The 18,294-nt window shown below is 38.7% G+C and overlaps 1 protein-coding gene across 1 annotated transcript in view; it reads left to right on the top strand.

The window, feature by feature from the left end:
* The window catches only part of LOC128985263 (protein bark beetle-like), a 39,085-nt gene that overhangs the window by 1,442 nt on the left and 19,349 nt on the right, over nt 1-18,294 (top strand). Inside the window, exons 2-19 of the mRNA XM_054404654.1 lie at nt 283-417; nt 624-780; nt 1,091-1,265; nt 1,706-2,057; nt 3,379-3,598; nt 4,209-4,454; nt 4,790-4,991; nt 5,661-5,824; nt 6,218-6,444; nt 7,016-7,201; nt 7,826-8,070; nt 11,289-11,396; nt 12,488-12,614; nt 12,996-13,110; nt 13,556-13,765; nt 16,236-16,436; nt 17,143-17,368; nt 17,967-18,236. Coding sequence (XP_054260629.1) covers nt 283-417; nt 624-780; nt 1,091-1,265; nt 1,706-2,057; nt 3,379-3,598; nt 4,209-4,454; nt 4,790-4,991; nt 5,661-5,824; nt 6,218-6,444; nt 7,016-7,201; nt 7,826-8,070; nt 11,289-11,396; nt 12,488-12,614; nt 12,996-13,110; nt 13,556-13,765; nt 16,236-16,436; nt 17,143-17,368; nt 17,967-18,236 — 3,566 coding nt within the window. The remainder of the gene's footprint in view (nt 1-282; nt 418-623; nt 781-1,090; nt 1,266-1,705; nt 2,058-3,378; nt 3,599-4,208; nt 4,455-4,789; nt 4,992-5,660; nt 5,825-6,217; nt 6,445-7,015; nt 7,202-7,825; nt 8,071-11,288; nt 11,397-12,487; nt 12,615-12,995; nt 13,111-13,555; nt 13,766-16,235; nt 16,437-17,142; nt 17,369-17,966; nt 18,237-18,294) is intronic.

The following is an 18,294-nucleotide window of genomic DNA, read 5'->3' as shown; positions in this document are numbered from 1 at the left end:
AGTAGTCAAAGACATCTCAACATTTTAGAGGATAGGAAAAAGATATTGATCTTGATCAGTTCTTTAGTTTTACCCAAGGAAGCAGCCTAAATTGGCATTTTTGTTGCTTTCATAGGTTCTAAAACATAAAAATAACCAAAAACTTCATGATCATGTACAGACAATAATATAATTTTATTTACAAAGAAGGTACATTACCAACAATTCTTCTAATTTAATCTTTCTAAATATTTTCATTTTGAAATAAAGTATTTATATTGATCATTATTTCTTTTGATTTAGGAAAATGGTTCGATCTGAACGTGGTTGAAGATTCAAAGGTGGAAGACAACAATGGCCGAGGAATTGCTTTGGAGGGCTTCAGAAGCCAATTTCATCTTTCTCAGAGTGATGTTTCTCACAATAACCATATTGCAGGTAAATATTTGTTTTTTATTGAATAGAACTTAATTAGATAATCCACTGATTAAACAAACCCCATTTTATATTTGTCATCCTAATGAATCAGCTGAAGACAATATTAAAGTTGTTTTTGCCTGGTATATGTAGAGTGTGTAAAAAATATGATAAATTCTCAGTAAATTTGCTTACTCTGTGTATAACTTGTATACGATTGTTATCAGGTGTTCATGTGCTGAGGGGAGTTGGCTATGTAAACATTTCTGATGCCAGGATAGCGTTCAACGTAGGTGACGGGGTTAATGTCAGCTTCACTGGTGGTGTCGTAAATGTAACTAGGTCTTCACTCTCCTCCAATCAGGGCTTTGGAATGGCTGTGTGGTAAGTAATATATAAATCACCATAAACTTTGTCTCAGTAATCATCATACTAATACTGTATTATAAATGTGAATGTTTGTGTGCTTGTCTGTTTGTTTGTATGTTTGTTTGTTTGTTTGAAGTTCAATCACGCATTAACTACTGGTCGGATTTGGTTGAAATTTGGTATGATCATGATGATAGCTCACACCCGATTAACATATAGACATATATTCTTATCTTATATCTAATTGGCAACATTTTGACTGTCAGGTGAGCTCTAAACCAGCTACTATCAGAAAGAATACAAAGTAATAATGAGTTTTTGACAGGTTGAACGACACTAAGGAACCAGAGTACCAATCCTTCCAACAAGAGACAAGTGTTGCTTACAGTGAGTTGTTCCGCAACCTGGAGACCGGACTGTTGGTGGGAAACTTCTGTGGCGACTCCATCGTCAATATCACCGGCAACTTCTTCAACCTCAGTCTAAACACTGCGATCGAGGTGAGTTTTAGAAGTTTGGTTGGCCTACCAATACATTTAAGTTGATGTTTAGTGCCTGTCTGTTTCAAAAGCTGTTACAAAAGTCTTTGGAGTAAATTTACTGCTGTTGCTACTTCTGATTTTTTAGAGAACATTGATGTAAAATAATATTACCTTCTGGATTATATAGTCAAGGACAACTCCATCAAAGGGTCCAATATGGGTGGACTCTTGGTGGAGGAGGGAGCATTGCCTAGCATTTAGAGTTACATGAACACCTCTCCAAAATGTATATTGGTATACTAGTATTAATATTAGTAACATTCAATGTTTGAGGGTTTACATTTCAGACTTTTGTTGTTTGTATCTATATCAAATGGCATCTTTGTATGAATATATTAGGTCAGGGGTAGAGTAAATTTATTGAATTTTATTTTACTAAACCATTGCTTTTCCCACAGATAAAGTCATGCTGGAAGCAGAACGCCCCTTCTACAAGATTACAAATCGGTCACAACACTTTTTCACAAAACAAGAAGTTGGGAATCAAAATCCGGCCGGCCGTGAACATGGATGGAGTGATAGAGTTTAACCGGATGACTGGCCATACTTACGGAGGAGTTTTGATCAAGAATGACGCAGTGGAGGAGCTGGAGGTTATGCCAAGTAGATTTGTGATTCGGAACAACGAGTTTGTGGAGAACAGTGGAGTTTATGTAGTCAACATCGGGTTGTCTGCGTACAGTGAAGTGCATTATATTCTCTTCACCTGGAACTTCATCAGGAGAAACCGGATACGGGAACCATTTGATGGTGAGGATTTTTGTATATGTTATAGTTTTACAGGTTCAATATAAGTTAAATTTTGAGAACTGTGAGGTCTCTTAAGTAAAAAAACGAACTTAAAAAAATATTTCATAGATATAGATATAAATTATTTTTACATTAAATTCAGAATATCTTGGCCTAAAACGTGTTTATAGTTGAAGAGTTGGAAGTAGAATAACTGACAAATAAAGGTTGTATGTATTCAATATTGATTAGTTTAAATAAGTACTAGTCCAGTCAATGAATGATCCAAAAGTAGGTGTAGAGTGCGTGAGCAGGTAACTAAGCGATTCCTTCAGAAACTTGTTCAGGGGGCTTAGGGTGTGCTTAGGGTTGACAAAATTTCCAGTAATTTGACACTTTAATCATGAAATTTTGTCAAAAATTAAAGCGAGGGTGAGCGTTTAAAAATGGGATGATTTAAGGTTTTTTTTTATATTTCCAATAAAAAAACATCAAAACTCGACATTTTGTTACCTCGCCCTCGCCTTAATTTTGGATCAATTTTAATGATTAAAGTGTCAAATTACTGGAAATTTTGTCAAGATTTACAGAATAGCATTTATATTTCCTTTGGGCGGATAGGATTCGCCCCATTTCGCATACTAATTTACATGTATTTCTCATGGAAGGAGATTTTAATAAGATATCAATTAAATAAGTTATAACTCGTAATCTGTTGAACCAAAATAAACACATTATACACTTTTCTTGTAGAAAATTTAATCTTCTTCAATTTTATATTTTACTATAGTATACAAAAAGTTGATAGTTTTCGAGATATAATCAAAAAACCCAAAAGGCGTATCTTTTTCCCCCCCTTTTTCCCCCCTCCACCCCCTGGCTCACCACCTAGGAGTCAGGACTTTTGGTATGTTAACACCCTAAGCCCCCTGAACAAGTTTCTGAAGGAATCGCTTAGTTACCTGCTCACGCACTCTACACCTCATTCCTTGACTGGACTATACCTATTTGATTGATTCATTTTCAGAAGTGAGTATTACTGGTACAAACTTCAAGACTTTTGTACAGATTGGGACAAAAGAAAAAATCTTATAGTAATCAATTGTTCCTCTTCATTATTGGCGTGAATTAAAGAAGTAGTATGTATTAACTGTTGGATGAGCGTTGGTTTGATGTTTGTAGATATTCAACATGTCCTCACCACAAGGGTTCTGTCAGTAAAGTATTAAATAATCATACACAAAGAGGTACCTCCAAATATGATTATTGATCAGTGGCAGTAAAGTAAATGGATCCAAGTATGATTAGATTTAAAAATATTAATTCCTGTTCTGTCTTGCAGGAGATGAGGAAGAGGCTCGGTTAATTCCCCGCAGTCGTGTGGCAGCTCCTTTGGTAGTATCATCGCCCAATGTAGACGTGTTCCGTAACATCCTACAGAACCCTGATTCGGTGTACGAGGTCGGCTCACACCTGGAAGACCAAAGCCAGCTGATCAACTGCACCTTCAACTGGCTCGGCTCAACCAGCGAGGAGAAGATATTTGAGAGAGTGTTTGATAGGTACGGATGATTTTTTAAAATCCTCTATCTTAGGCTCAGGGGTATTCCAGTTACTAAAGTCACACTGATTTTAGTATTTTTTAGTTAGGTGTTTTACTGATTTGTTTTAAGATCTTTGATTTTTGTCACATAGTAAGCATTTCAACTCACAAATTTCCATCAGGATCGTGGAAGTATAGGCCTAGTTGAGGTTAGTAAAAGCCTGCTAACTTACTTTAAAAAAATACATTTTGGGTGATTCACCCCCTAAATCAACCGTAGTGAACTGAAAGTGTATGATTAAATTTAAAGCTTTATTTATATGAAAAAACTAATAAGACTACATACTCTTTGGGATTTTTGTTATTTAAAAGTTAATTTTGGTTATCGTTACAAAATTCTGAAAGAGTGTAATTTTTCATCTAAATCACTACTTTTATTTAATTTCCATTTTTACCCAAGATGGTATTAACTAAACCTCTACCCTTAAATCCTTTGATGTCTTCTTAATTGGCTGGTCAACATTTTCATATTTTGTGTGCTTTCACCTCTCCATTCCCTTTTTGGCATCAGTTTTCTTATTCAGGAGTTGACTCTTACCTGCTAAAATTATTGTCTATATTGTCTACAGGAAGGACCGATACAACCTGGCCAAAATCCGGTTCATCCCATTCCTCCTTCACAGCAGCAACCCTGGCAGCCGCACCATCTCCCAGATCAACCAGTTTGTCCCACAGTTCCATGTGGAGGGGACAGACGCGGTGGGAGGAGAGGTGGATGGTCTGGAGAGTCTGAGACCTGGAGAGTACAGAGTCCTGAGGGATATCAACATCCGGCCTGAAGGACGACTTACTCTGCAGCCTGGTGTGGTGCTGCGGTAAGTCATCACACCAATACACAGTGTAGCCTTGACTATCAACCTTACAGTAAATATTGCAAAACATGAGTTTTTGAGGTGACAGAAAACAGAGTTTGACAGTTTAAAGTGTGCTAATTTTTGACTGATATATGAGAGTGAAATATTAAAATTTTTGTGTGATGTAAACTTAAAAATGTTTCTGTGTCAGGGCAAACTCTTTCCCATTCAGGCAAGTCTGCTATCCTTAAAAATCCTTAATACTTAAGCTTTTGTGCTCTCAATTAAATTGACTTAGTCGATTTGACTACAAAGGATAGTTTACAATATTTTGACATGTGATTTGTTCTCCACAGTTTTCCTCCTGGAGTTGGTATGATGGTGGCTGGTAAGCTGGAAGCTCGGGGACGTAAGGTGAACAACGTTCTGCTGACTTTACAAGAAGAAAGTGTCATGGAGCAACAGACAGAGACGGAGACAGAAGCCCCCCTCCCCCCCTCTGACCCCACCCCTGTGAGACTGTTGGGTGGACGGACTGAGAAAGAGGGTAGACTACAGGTAATTATAGGGCTATTTAATTTTCTCTACATGTATAAGTTTCCAACACAAACAATATTGGATATTTTGCATGAACACAATGCATTTTAGTCGTGGGATTTTAAAAGCAAATATTAAAACACATTATAGTTCAGTTAAAAGGCTGTAAATGCAAAATAGACGACTTTTGGAATTCAAATTTTAGGCTGTTAGCGTTTACTGTTTAAGATTTGTTTTGGACATATGGGGGTTCTGATTGTTGGCTCAAATGCAAGTTCAACCTTTGGATTCAAGTTTCTAACCCCTTTATCCATCTGTAGGACCTCACATCACCAATAACAGTTATCTAACCTCTGTTGTTGAATGTGAAAGAGGTTTTAAGAAGGCTAATTTAAGAAATATCGCGGAACATATCATGTAGTACGTAAATCAAAAATGTGTTTTTGCTAAATAGATTTTTGCATAAAAGGACCCATCATTAACATTTAAAACCATATTGAAACTAATTTATTATTTTCTGTGGAAAATGTCAAGTCACTGTGCAAAACTTGCATATTATCATCCAGAGACAATTTCTGAGTTGTTTGCTTTCTTGTGTCGCGTTACTGTATGGTTGCTGGATAAAGTGTTATTATGTATGTTAGTTGGTTTTACTTTCTTCACAACAGTTCTCTTGTATGTATTTTACAGGTGAAGGTAGGAGAAGAGTGGGGCACAGTATGTAATTATGGCTGGACCATGACAGACGCAGCTCTAGTATGCCATCAGCTGGGACTTGTGCTCAACCCTGATGATTGGTTCCTCGAACGGGCTGACATCCCAGTGGCTGGCACATCGGAAAAAATCATCATGAGGTATAAAATCGATAAAATGTTTCAACAATATTTTTAAATGTTAATGATTATATTAACACTACCTCAATCTTTAGCTTACATTTAATAATACTAAGAAAATATCACAAAACCATAATCAATCTTTATAATGAAATAAACTTAAGATGTAGCAGATCTTTCATTCATTTCTTCAAATAGTACAAAATATTTTTGATTTTTAAGACGTGTGCGATATGAGTTTTCAAATCTTGCAATCATCGCATATGCTTATGGGAGGTTATTATTAGATTTTGATCCTGCACCTGCATACATGGGGTTTTCCCCCAAAAGTTCCAGACTATGACATTTTTCTCACGTCTTTAGTTTATTTTCAGTATGTTAAACTCCTGTTTAATCTATATACTCTGTGCCCAGCAATGTCCAGTGTACGGAGGAGGACTACGACATCACACAGTGTAGAGCTGAGAGATCACTACACCTGGAGAACTCCTGTACTCATGACCAGGACGTGGGACTGAGGTGTTACGAGCCACACTGGGCCGGAGTGCGGCTGGCCGGGACAGCTGAGCGGACTGACCTGCAGTACGTGACGGTGCAGAAGGCCGGCCTGCTGGACTATGCCACCAACAGCTTCAAACCTGGTAATGCTGTCTGAATTGTTATAAAGGAAAATTTTTAGGAACGTTTTTAAGTTTTAGCTTTAAAGATTTTTGAAAAGATATTTTGTTCAGCTAGTGTAGGGTACATAAGAAAATCAGAGTTTATGCACAGATGCACGAAAAATAACCTTCATTTTTTGTCGCAATTCCTATTTAGAGTAGTTTGAATAGCAATTTCTAAATAAAGAGATGCAGAAGTTAGGAACCTAAAGATCCCCAACCCCCTCCCCCCTTCACAACTCAACGCTTTCTTGACTGAAAATGCTGTCAGTGACAGTGAAATATGATACTTTTGTGTGAAGTTTTGGTTTGACTCGTTACAGATTAATGAGATACTTTTATACTATTGTAGGTCTGCAATAATAAAAAAATTAAAAAAAAACCTTAGCTCTTGTCTTGTGCCCTTACTGCAGAGATAGTGTTAGGAATTCTCTAGGTCTTTAATTTTGGTATTGCTTAAAAGAACCCTTGCTACTCAGTGAAGAAGCTTAGTGCCATTGTAAAAGACTTTCAAAGGCTCAAAAAATGATTTGGTTTATGTCGTCTGCCGCAGCCATTCAAGTGGATGTGTACCGCCACAGCCTAGACAATGTGCGGGTGGTGGACAACGTGCAAGATGGATTAGGTGTGATCTACTCAGACATTTACAGCGGAGCTTCCAACATTGTTCACAATTCTGAGTTCACCAACAACCGAGGCAGTGGCGTGGCTTTTAAACAGCTCGGCCTCAAGATCACAGGTATGCCACTTTTTGATGATTTTTAATAAGAGACTTTGAGGTTAAAACTGGTGGAGCTAGCTTTATGTGGTCACAGTTTGAACGAATTTTCAATTCTTTATATTTTCTGTTTTAAGTAAAAAAAAAAAAACTTTGACGTAAACTTTTAGGTTTACTTCCAGTTTAATGGTAATCAAACATAATTTGTGGTTGTGAGATTGCATTTTCACTAACAGTGTTATAAAACAAGTTAGCAATACAAATTTCTCAGTGTATTCAATCTCAGTTTACTGTATGCCGTTCACAAATGATTTCTGTATGTTAGTTGTCAGAAATAGATTTAACTCTGCCACCCATGGTGCAATGCAGATATTTATAGTTCACTTAGACGGCCAGCATGTGTGAACAGAGTAAGCGGTAGCTTAAGTATCAGTTTAAAAAATATTTTCCAGCTGACTTGAGCTAGGTTATGATGGGTAGAGCTGGCTTCTAAGAACATACAACCCAGAAGCCTCTCCACCTTATCAGTAATCAGCCAATGAGAGATGATGACAGACAAGATAGTGGGACGAATGGGAAAATAGAATTGACAAGAGGCATCTCGCTATAGAGTTTTCTACAACTGTATTCATACTGTTCTTCTAGGCTCGGTGATAGAGAACAACAAGGTGGCAGGGATCCGACACAACCCGGCGCTCACGGTGTACCAACAGCGGGAGATCGCGGGGTGGTTCAAGTCTTCCTCTGAGGAGGCGTCTGCTCCCCTCCACCGACCCCCTCTACTACTGCCCAGCTCTCAACCCAACATAGAGCTGGAGGAAGGCCAGACTCAGATACTCATCACCCAGCGAGTCACTCTGGACCCCATCAACATGCAGTTCTACCTCAGGGTGAGGTTATGGCAAGGTTAGGTTAGGTTAGACTCAGATACTCATCACCCAGCGAGTCACTCTGGACCCCATCAACATGCAGTTCTACCTCAGGGTGAGGTTATGGTTAGGTTAGGTTAGGTTAGACTCAGATACTCATCACCCAGCGAGTCACTCTGGACCCCATCAACATGCAGTTCTATCTCAGGGTGAGGTTATGGTTAGGTTAGGTTAGGTTAGACTCAGATACTCATCACCCAGCGAGTCACTCTGGACCCCATCAACATGCAGTTCTACCTCAGGGTGAGGTTATGGCAAGGTTAGGTTAGGTTAGGTTAGACTCAGATACTCATCACCCAGCGAGTCACTCTGGACCCCATCAACATGCAGTTCTATCTCAGGGTGAGGTTATGGTTAGGTTAGGTTAGGTTAGACTCAGATACTCATCACCCAGCGAGTCACTCTGGACCCCATCAACATGCAGTTCTACCTCAGGGTGAGGTTATGGTTAGGTTAGACTCAGATACTCATCACCCAGCGAGTCACTCTGGACCCCATCAACATGCAGTTCTATCTCAGGGTGAGGTTATGGTTAGGTTAGGTTAGGTTAGACTCAGATACTCATCACCCAGCGAGTCACTCTGGACCCCATCAACATGCAGTTCTATCTCAGGGTGAGGTTATGGTTAGGTTAGGTTAGGTTAGACTCAGATACTCATCACCCAGCGAGTCACTCTGGACCCCATCAACATGCAGTTCTACCTCAGGGTGAGGTTATGGTTAGGTTAGGTTAGGTTAGACTCAGATACTCATCACCCAGCGAGTCACTCTGGACCCCATCAACATGCAGTTCTATCTCAGGGTGAGGTTATGGTTAGGTTAGGTTAGGTTAGGTTAGACTCAGATACTCATCACCCAGCGAGTCACTCTGGACCCCATCAACATGCAGTTCTACCTCAGGGTGAGGTTATGGTTAGGTTAGGTTAGGTTAGACTCAGATACTCATCACCCAGCGAGTCACTCTGGACCCCATCAACATGCAGTTCTACCTCAGGGTGAGGTTATGGTTAGGTTAGGTTAGGTTAGACTCAGATACTCATCACCCAGCGAGTCACTCTGGACCCCATCAACATGCAGTTCTACCTCAGGGTGAGGTTATGGCAAGGTTAGGTTAGGTTAGGTTAGACTCAGATACTCATCACCCAGCGAGTCACTCTGGACCCCATCAACATGCAGTTCTATCTCAGGGTGAGGTTATGGTTAGGTTAGGTTAGGTTAGACTCAGATACTCATCACCCAGCGAGTCACTCTGGACCCCATCAACATGCAGTTCTACCTCAGGGTGAGGTTATGGCAAGGTTAGGTTAGGTTAGGTTAGACTCAGATACTCATCACCCAGCGAGTCACTCTGGACCCCATCAACATGCAGTTCTATCTCAGGGTGAGGTTATGGTTAGGTTAGGTTAGGTTAGACTCAGATACTCATCACCCAGCGAGTCACTCTGGACCCCATCAACATGCAGTTCTACCTCAGGGTGAGGTTATGGTTAGGTTAGGTTAGGTTAGACTCAGATACACATCACACAGCGAGTCACTCTGGACCCCATCAACATGCAGTTCTATCTCAGGGTGAGGTTATGGTTAGGTTAGGTTAGGTTAGACTCAGATACTCATCACCCAGCGAGTCACTCTGGACCCCATCAACATGCAGTTCTACCTCAGGGTGAGGTTATGGCAAGGTTAGGTTAGGTTAGGTTAGACTCAGATACTCATCACCCAGCGAGTCACTCTGGACCCCATCAATATGCAGTTCTATCTCAGGGTGAGGTTATGGTTAGGTTAGGTTAGGTTAGACTCAGATACTCATCACCCAGCGAGTCACTCTGGACCCCATCAATATGCAGTTCTATCTCAGGGTGAGGTTATGGCAAGGTTAGGTTAGACTCAGATACTCATCACCCAGCGAGTCACTCTGGACCCCATCAACATGCAGTTCTATCTCAGGGTGAGGTTATGGCAAGGTTAGGTTAGACTCAGATACTCATCACCCAGCGAGTCACTCTGGACCCCATCAACATGCAGTTCTACCTCAGGGTGAGGTTATGGTAAGGTTAGGTTAGACTCAGATACTCATCACCCAGCGAGTCACTCTGGACCCCATCAACATGCAGTTCTACCTCAGGGTGAGGTTATGGTAAGGTTAGGTTAGGTTAGACTCAGATACTCATCACCCAGCGAGTCACTCTGGACCCCATCAACATGCAGTTCTATCTCAGGGTGAGGTTATGGCAAGGTTAGGTTAGACTCAGATATTCATCACCCAGCGAGTCACTCTGGACCCCATCAACATGCAGTTCTACCTCAGGGTGAGGTTATGGTAAGGTTAGGTTAGACTCAGATACTCATCACCCAGCGAGTCACTCTGGACCCCATCAACATGCAGTTCTACCTCAGGGTGAGGTTATGGTAAGGTTAGGTTAGACTCAGATACTCATCACCCAGCGAGTCACTCTGGACCCCATCAACATGCAGTTCTATCTCAGGGTGAGGTTATGGTTAGGTTAGGTTAGGTTAGACTCAGATACTCATCACCCAGCGAGTCACTCTGGACCCCATCAACATGCAGTTCTACCTCAGGGTGAGGTTATGGTTAGGCTAGGTTAGGTTAGACTCAGATACTCATCACCCAGCGAGTCACTCTGGACCCCATCAACATGCAGTTCTATCTCAGGGTGAGGTTACATGTTAAAAGTTTAGTTATATTCTGGCGATTTTACAATTGGGTTTAAACTTTTTGTGTGTTGGTGTTAACAAACTAATTTACTTTAGTTTAACATTTTAAGCAACAATAATGTCGTCATTAGTGTGTACAAGATACATTGGTGAAATTTATTTTTGAAGAAAAAATATGTTCTGTGAGGCCTCCTCCCAGGCCGGGACCTCCATCCACCTTTTAGGGAAATACAGCCCTGTAACGCATTGAATTTGTATTTTCGTTTTCCAAGCATTATCATTTAAGATAAAATAGTAGAATTTAGGAATGGTAGTAGAATTTCTTTTGTGCTATCAACTACCTGAAAATGTTTTCTTATGTGAGTTAGTTGTGTATCCATTCGTTCCTCCTAAAGCCAACTTTTAGAAAAATATATACTGTATTTAACGAGTAATATATTTTCTAGACAACCCAGCTTACCTTACCAATACAGCCTTACTCAAATGACATTCTTTTGTTTGTTCAGTGTAAACCGGGTTTTGTGGTTGGACTTCAACTTTTCAACCCGATTCACAACCGCAGCACTGAAGACATTCTGGTTCATGACGGACCCGATCTGCACTCGGCTAGAGAGGTGAGGGGAAATTACAATTTAACAGAATAAAACAATATTTATTCTAAATGCATTTCTAAAGTTACTCTTATTTGAAAAATTATTAAGGAAATTGACAGGAAAGCAGGCTTACCTTTAACCCTTCCCGGACGGGTGACGGATATATCCGCCTAAGTCTTTGGCGATAAAGGACGGGTGACGGATATATCCGCTTATGGTTTTTGATGTTCCGGACGGGAAGCGGATATATCCGCCCTCTCTTCAGACAGACTGGCAGATGCTTGAGCAGTAACCAGATGTTTCGCGGTACCAAGGCGCCACTTTCCTGCTCTCTCCATGGCTGCGCTCTCTCCCACACTCCCCCCTCTCTCACGCGCCTACCCTCTCCCGCTCCTCACCCTCTCCCCTCGCACCACCCACCTCCCCTCGACATTTTGCGCTCAACACTATGTTGTCTTAATTTATTGTTAACATATTGTTCTTTATTTATTGCCTAACGTTGTCATGGTCATATCTTCAAAGACGGGTGCCGGATATATCCGCTGCTTTTCTACTCATCCGCGGACGGGTAGCAGATATATCCGCATATTTAAAAACGAGTAAAAAATTATTTTGACAGTATGAAGTGTTCTATTGTGTTTATTTTATGTATACTTGTATAACAAAACACAATTAAGGAAAATTATATTAATTTTTTCCTATAATTTTTTCCTGTCCTATATCACGATTTCGCCCGTCCGGGAACGGTAAAATAAGTCCATAGAGACACATAAAACATCACAAAAAGTAAAAGTAGACATTTTCGTGGTCACTGACCACTTTTTCAACCACACTTTTAAAAAGTGGACAGTATGACCACAAAGATTTCTACTTTTAATTTTGTGATGTTTTATGTGTCTCTATGGACTTATTTAAAGGTAAGCCTGCTTTCCTGTCAATTTCCTTGATAATTCATGGCAAATACCCTATATTTTTATCAGATAACATTATTTGAAAAATGTTACTGTCACCGTCTAAAAACATAGAGAGCAATTGACTGGTCTACACTACTCAATGAGTGACAATGACCATGTATTAGTGTATTACCTACCAATGTATTGATGTATGACCAGGTGTGGAGTGTACGGAAGGACCAGCTGGTATTCCCCACTACCAGTACCTCCTACACTGTGGTGCTGGACTACCACAGTGGTGAAGATGCTCTAGGCATGGCTATACTGGCTGTCTCCTGTCTTAGAGGTATATACCATAGTAAATACTGGTTTTATTAACAACCTATGGTCGAAGTTTCTAAATAGATAGTTTATTTTGTGTGGTATTGTCAGTTGCAAAGTGTGAAAAATTGTATTTTAATTTGAAATGTAGCTAATAGCAATTTTACAGTCTAATTTTTTTTTACTGATTTTATTTTGTAAAATTGTTTGGTTTATTAATTTATTGTCGATTTTAAATGTTGTGTGTGTTAAATGTCGAAGATAATTTTTAGCGCTGTTTAAGAATTTTGCAGCTAAACCAAAATGAATTGATCAAAGCTTAAAGTTCCAATAATATGTCGCAAAGCGTAGATTTGTGTTAAATTTTATTTTATGCATCGATTAAAATACATGTTTCTTTTTCCAGCTCCTGAACAGAACATAGAGCGCAAAATAGTGAAAGGGCCGATTCCAACTTTGACTCTGATCAATTCTCGAATAAAAGGGAACGAGAGAGGAATTTGGATGTCATTCTATAACAGGTTAGTAGATATTAAATAAATTCTAAAAAAATTTTAATTGCAGAAATTTTTTTTAAATTTTTGATTAGTTAAACAGAAAGTATCATAACGTTTCAGGGTCTGAACTGACTTTAGGTGAGAGGAAACCTAGAACATGGCAAGATTAGTACAGAAATCAGTGGCGGCTTTAGGAAATATAATAGCTAAAAAACAACAAAATGTTAAGAGAAATACAAAAACCTTTTAAATGTTGAAAAGGCTTACAATAAAAACAAACGAGTTAGGTAGGTACATTTGTATTAACACTATCTAGTAAAAACTTGATTATAGCCACACAGTCCGAGGACTTGAGTTATATATAATGAATAATGTCTGCAACAATAATCTAATTCAACCAAAAATATACAAAGGAAAGCTAAAGAAACAAATATATGCTCAAGGAAGATCTCTATCTTATTTTCTGCAGATACCTGACGGAGAGTGGGGAACACTACTTGCGTCACAGTAACGAGTCATTGCACGTGATTGGGTGCGACCTGAGCCACAACGGAGCCGAGGCAGTGCTCATAGACTCTCCACATTGGAGCCTCGCGCAGACCAACATCTCCGAGATATCTCTGGTGTTCAACAACACACTCATCACAGACAACGGCCGTGGGATACTGCAGTTCAGCAGGTCTGTATATATTACTTATACTTTAAAGTAAATAATATAAATTTGTATTTATATTTGAGAGATTTAAAACGAAACTGACGTTTTTGCCTAGTGTGTCAGTGGGCGGGGATGGTACCTTCAATCCAGTGGCGGCGGAACCAGGGGGTCAGGGGGGTCAGTTGACCCCCCTGAAATTTTAGGAAGGGTCAGGGGGGTCAAGGGCCTGAGTTCATATAAAAAATTTAAAGATATAAAGCATTCCGTACTGTATACGTTTATTTTTTCGGCCCAAGAAGAAAAGTATAAGTAGGCCTAATAACAGTTACTGAAGATAAGTACAAAGATAAACAATTTAGTTATTAATAATAATCTATTACATTTATTATGAAGGGGCTTAATACTCACTAAACCTTATAAAAGTAATAATTAATTTAATTGATGTTCATGATCGTATTGGAATTTTGGAGAGTTAACTAACTCTAATTAAATCTAGTAAACTTGTAGTAGGCTAATATCTTGAGATTCTCGTGTGGGATTTTACTTATTTTAGCAATAATTCATCAAAAAGGTTTTGTATTTCTTAGTAATTTTATGTTGTGCCAATACAATGTTTGTAATGTTTTTTGTGTGAACCATTAATTATCCCCAGTGGACACACTTACTTGGTTATACCCTACCGTCTTACTTTTGTGATTAACTATAATCAAGCAGCTAATTTTAATTTAACTTATTATTAATTCAGTTTTGAGGGGGAGGGGCAGAGCCTGCCGAAATTACGCGAACACATAAATCCCTAGGGCCTAGAGCTTGTTTACTCTTCTATGTCGTCTGCAGCAACTCATTGCTGGCAGCTTTAGTAAAATCTGGGCACCAGTACTTCATTTTATGTTTGTTTGAGATTTATGTGTATTATTTATTATAATGTTTTTACAATGAACAGAGTAGCATCTTTGTTAAATTGTAAATTTTCTTTGTTACTGCTTGAAGAAAAATGTTCTTCAGGTAGCCTAAAAACACGTTTTAAGGCTTTTATTTTTCAAAATTTTCCCGGACCCCCCTTGCCCCCTGGGGGGTATTCCATACCCCCCAGACCCCCCGGATGTGGACCTCCACCATAGGTTTCTGACCCCCTAACAATAATTTGCTTCCGCCGCCCCTGCTTCAATCTTGCAACCTAGTGCTTAAATACTCATGAACAACAGCCATTATACTGATTGGTTAGTGACATTTGTCTTTAATTTTGGGAAAGTGTTCTATTCTAAGAGTTCTTAAGTTGTTAAACGACAATTTTTAGAGATTTTTCATTGGTTTTTGTCAGTCACAAGCTTGGTCTATACGCATCACATCCAGTGATAGATTGAAAATCATCAAATATTTAAATCTTTTTAGAACTTTTAATGTTTTGGGCTTATAACAACACTAACAGAAATGTTCCTCTGGACATAGTAATATTTTCCAAAAATCTACAGTATCAATCTTTAGTACATTTGAAAAAACTATGTCTTATTAAATTCTACGGCCCAACATATCTTTTTAGAAATGTGTGGTAGTAGTGGTACACACATTAAAATAAACACTCTCTTAACATGTTGTTTTATTCAGTTTTCAAGCTTTCCTTCTCCAAGAGATTGGAAGCAGGTATTTGAATTTTGGAACTTTAATCATCTTCAGTAGGAGTTTAGACAAGATTTAGTAGGCCTAGTAGTTCACTTTACCTCTCCCCAAATTTTTGGAATCACATGTTCATTCTTTTAATTGGTTGCTTTTTCCTTGAGCTTCTTCTTAAGGCAGGGTTTGATGCTCGACCGTTTGGTAGAGTAGCTAAGAGGTTGGTAAAAGTGACCTTCATCTTCAGTATGATTGTTGATCACATGATCATTTGCTTCCAAGTTCTTGATCTTGAACTTTAGGCCCTAGAGGAAGTTAGATATTAATAAAGTAATCTTGGTCGGCCTTAAATCAAAGTGTTACAAATATACTGTCTTATCTTGAGATTTAAACAACTTTTCTAGTGAAGCACTTGCATGATGAAGTATGTGTTAATTTAGTAGCGGTAATAGAAAACATTTAGTGAATTATGGAATTTATATTTACTTGGATAATACTTCTAGAGGAGGTATAAATATTACTGAATTCTAAATTTCTAAATTTTTTTATTTAAATTATCAGTTTGCATTATCACATAGACTCACAGGCACTTATATTTAAAAATATTGTATTTAAAAAGATTAATCTCATCTAGTGAGTCGGTGGCTCAGTCGGTAGCGTCGCGGACTTCGGGCCCATGGCAGCGATGTCGTGGGTTCGGATCCTGGTCACTGACGATAACATTTTATCAGTACAGTTCACCTTTGTACTGTACCGGCTCACTCCTTGCTTTGCTGTAAACGATCCACGCATGGGCGCTTAGTCTATGTGGACGGGCAAATGCAAGGTTAAAAGAAGAAAAAAAAAACAAAAAAAAAAACACTACTCTTTTTCTTCCACGCAGAGACTTGCGGAGCTCCAACAACCTGTTCCATTGGCTGCTGAGTGACGACTCTATCGAGCGCAACCACGCAGGCGGCCTGGAGCTGAGTCTGCCTTATGTGTGGCAATACAACGAGAACTTCACTCACTCTGTGATACTGCACAACAACACTTGGCGCAACAACCAGCAATACGCCGCAGTGATTGGAGGCCACTTCACTAGGTGATGCTGGTGAAAAAATAAAAATACCCTTTAACTTCATGTGTTTTGTGTATCTTTAGGATTTTGATACACTAGATCTGATATTTTATAACTTCAATGACACAAAAATCTTTAAATCTGAGATGGCAGGCCTTGATTAGAATGACCGATCATAATAGGTGGACCAAAGTAACTGATTTTAATACAACCACATTCTGAGTCATGGGTTTCTACTGGGGTTACAAAAATGTAAAACTGATTTTTAAACCCACCAAAACTAAACGTTGCAGTGGGGAAGTTATATTGTGTTTAGCAATGTATTTTATTTATGAAAATAATATAGTGCAAATGTACACTCTCATGATGATAAGTCTTATCAATGCTTATGATCTTAATGATCTATTTACTTTATTTATTATGGTTTCTAAAATCCAATATTTTTTGGCTACAATATAGGCTACTTCATGCATATTAAAGACGACTTTCTATGATAAAAGGTCTCTGAAATATCCCAAATTTGTACTCAAAGGAATTAGTAGTCACCATGATTCATATATTTTAAAGTATTGCCCAATTCCTGATTAGAATTTTATTTAAGTATCAGTTTTTTTTTTACCCTTTTCTCAGAAGCTAGACTTACAGTTTCAAATAACAACATTAGCTTTCCAAAACCCAAAATAATCATCAAAATAAATTTTCACTCCAAAATACTAACCTCATTTTGCAGGTTCAACATGACTCGTAACGTGTTTGAGGACAACGTGTGTCGGTCGGGCCTCGTCTCCGTGCAAGGAATGGAAAAACAGATGTGGCTTCATGGAAACACAATCGAACGCAACACTGGAACATTCATGGTCGAGTTCAAGGCAGACAGTCAGTCAGAGATTTTGGGAGAGTTGAGGGCGGAGTTTAGCAACAATATCATCAAGAGGAATAGGTCACCTTCCCCCGAGGTAAATGAACTTTAAAAAATACTTAAGATAATTTTTGGTGATGGCAATCTTATAATTATCAAAATTTATTACAACCATTTTCCATTGTGCTGATAATCTAGGCTGTTAATCTTTCTTCTTACTATCTCAACTCAGACAAAATTTCTGCTTTGAGGAAAGAGTCAAATTTGACTTGACTTTGGACTTGGAGTCTCGTTATCGAAGTGGTTGTAAGACTGTATAGTGCTTGCCTTCAACTCTGATTTGATCCCAAGATGGGATACATTCTAGACCCATATGAAATTTGTCATTAATCAATTAATGATGCTAACTAACTTAAATGCAATGTTTTCCCTTGATAGGTGTGGTTCTGAAATATTCTTCTATAAATACAGCAACATTAAAGGTTGGTCTAAGGCAGAAAAATACAATAGCTTAGACTAAAATCATGAAAGATGCCAAAAACCTATTAAAATATAAAACACTTGATAGAGCAACTACCTTATTTCAGCCACTCTTAAATAAGTACTGTACAAATACACATTATTTTTGAAAAGTTATGTAAGTTTATGTTTGAAGAGCAAACACTATGATATAAACTTTTTATATATTTTTCCAGACACCATCCAGTGTAATTGTATTTGACGGACTACAAAAGGTGAGAGTGAAGCGCAACTTGATCGCTGAAAACACACAGGCCTACTCTCTAGTGGCTGGAGTACGAACTGCCCGAATCGATTCAACCATCGACGTCACTGAGAACTGGTGGGGAACAACGAGCGAACACGACATTATTAGCAAGATATTCGATTTTGACGATTGGAACGATCATGCGATTGCCAACTTCAAGCCTTTCCTCATAGAAGATTCTTTTGAGGGATCACTCTCGGTGAGTTTCATTTAGGCAGAGTAATCTTATACTACATACCTTCTTGTTGTAAACTCTT

Source organism: Macrosteles quadrilineatus, unplaced genomic scaffold (assembly GCF_028750875.1).
Source record: "Macrosteles quadrilineatus isolate MER2022 unplaced genomic scaffold, UCM_ALF_1.0 Scaffold_2__2_contigs__length_208266976, whole genome shotgun sequence".
In the NCBI taxonomy this organism is placed as follows: domain Eukaryota; kingdom Metazoa; phylum Arthropoda; class Insecta; order Hemiptera; family Cicadellidae; genus Macrosteles; species Macrosteles quadrilineatus.
Note: the sequence above shows the minus strand (reverse complement) of the source record. Positions and strands in the feature narration are given on the sequence as shown.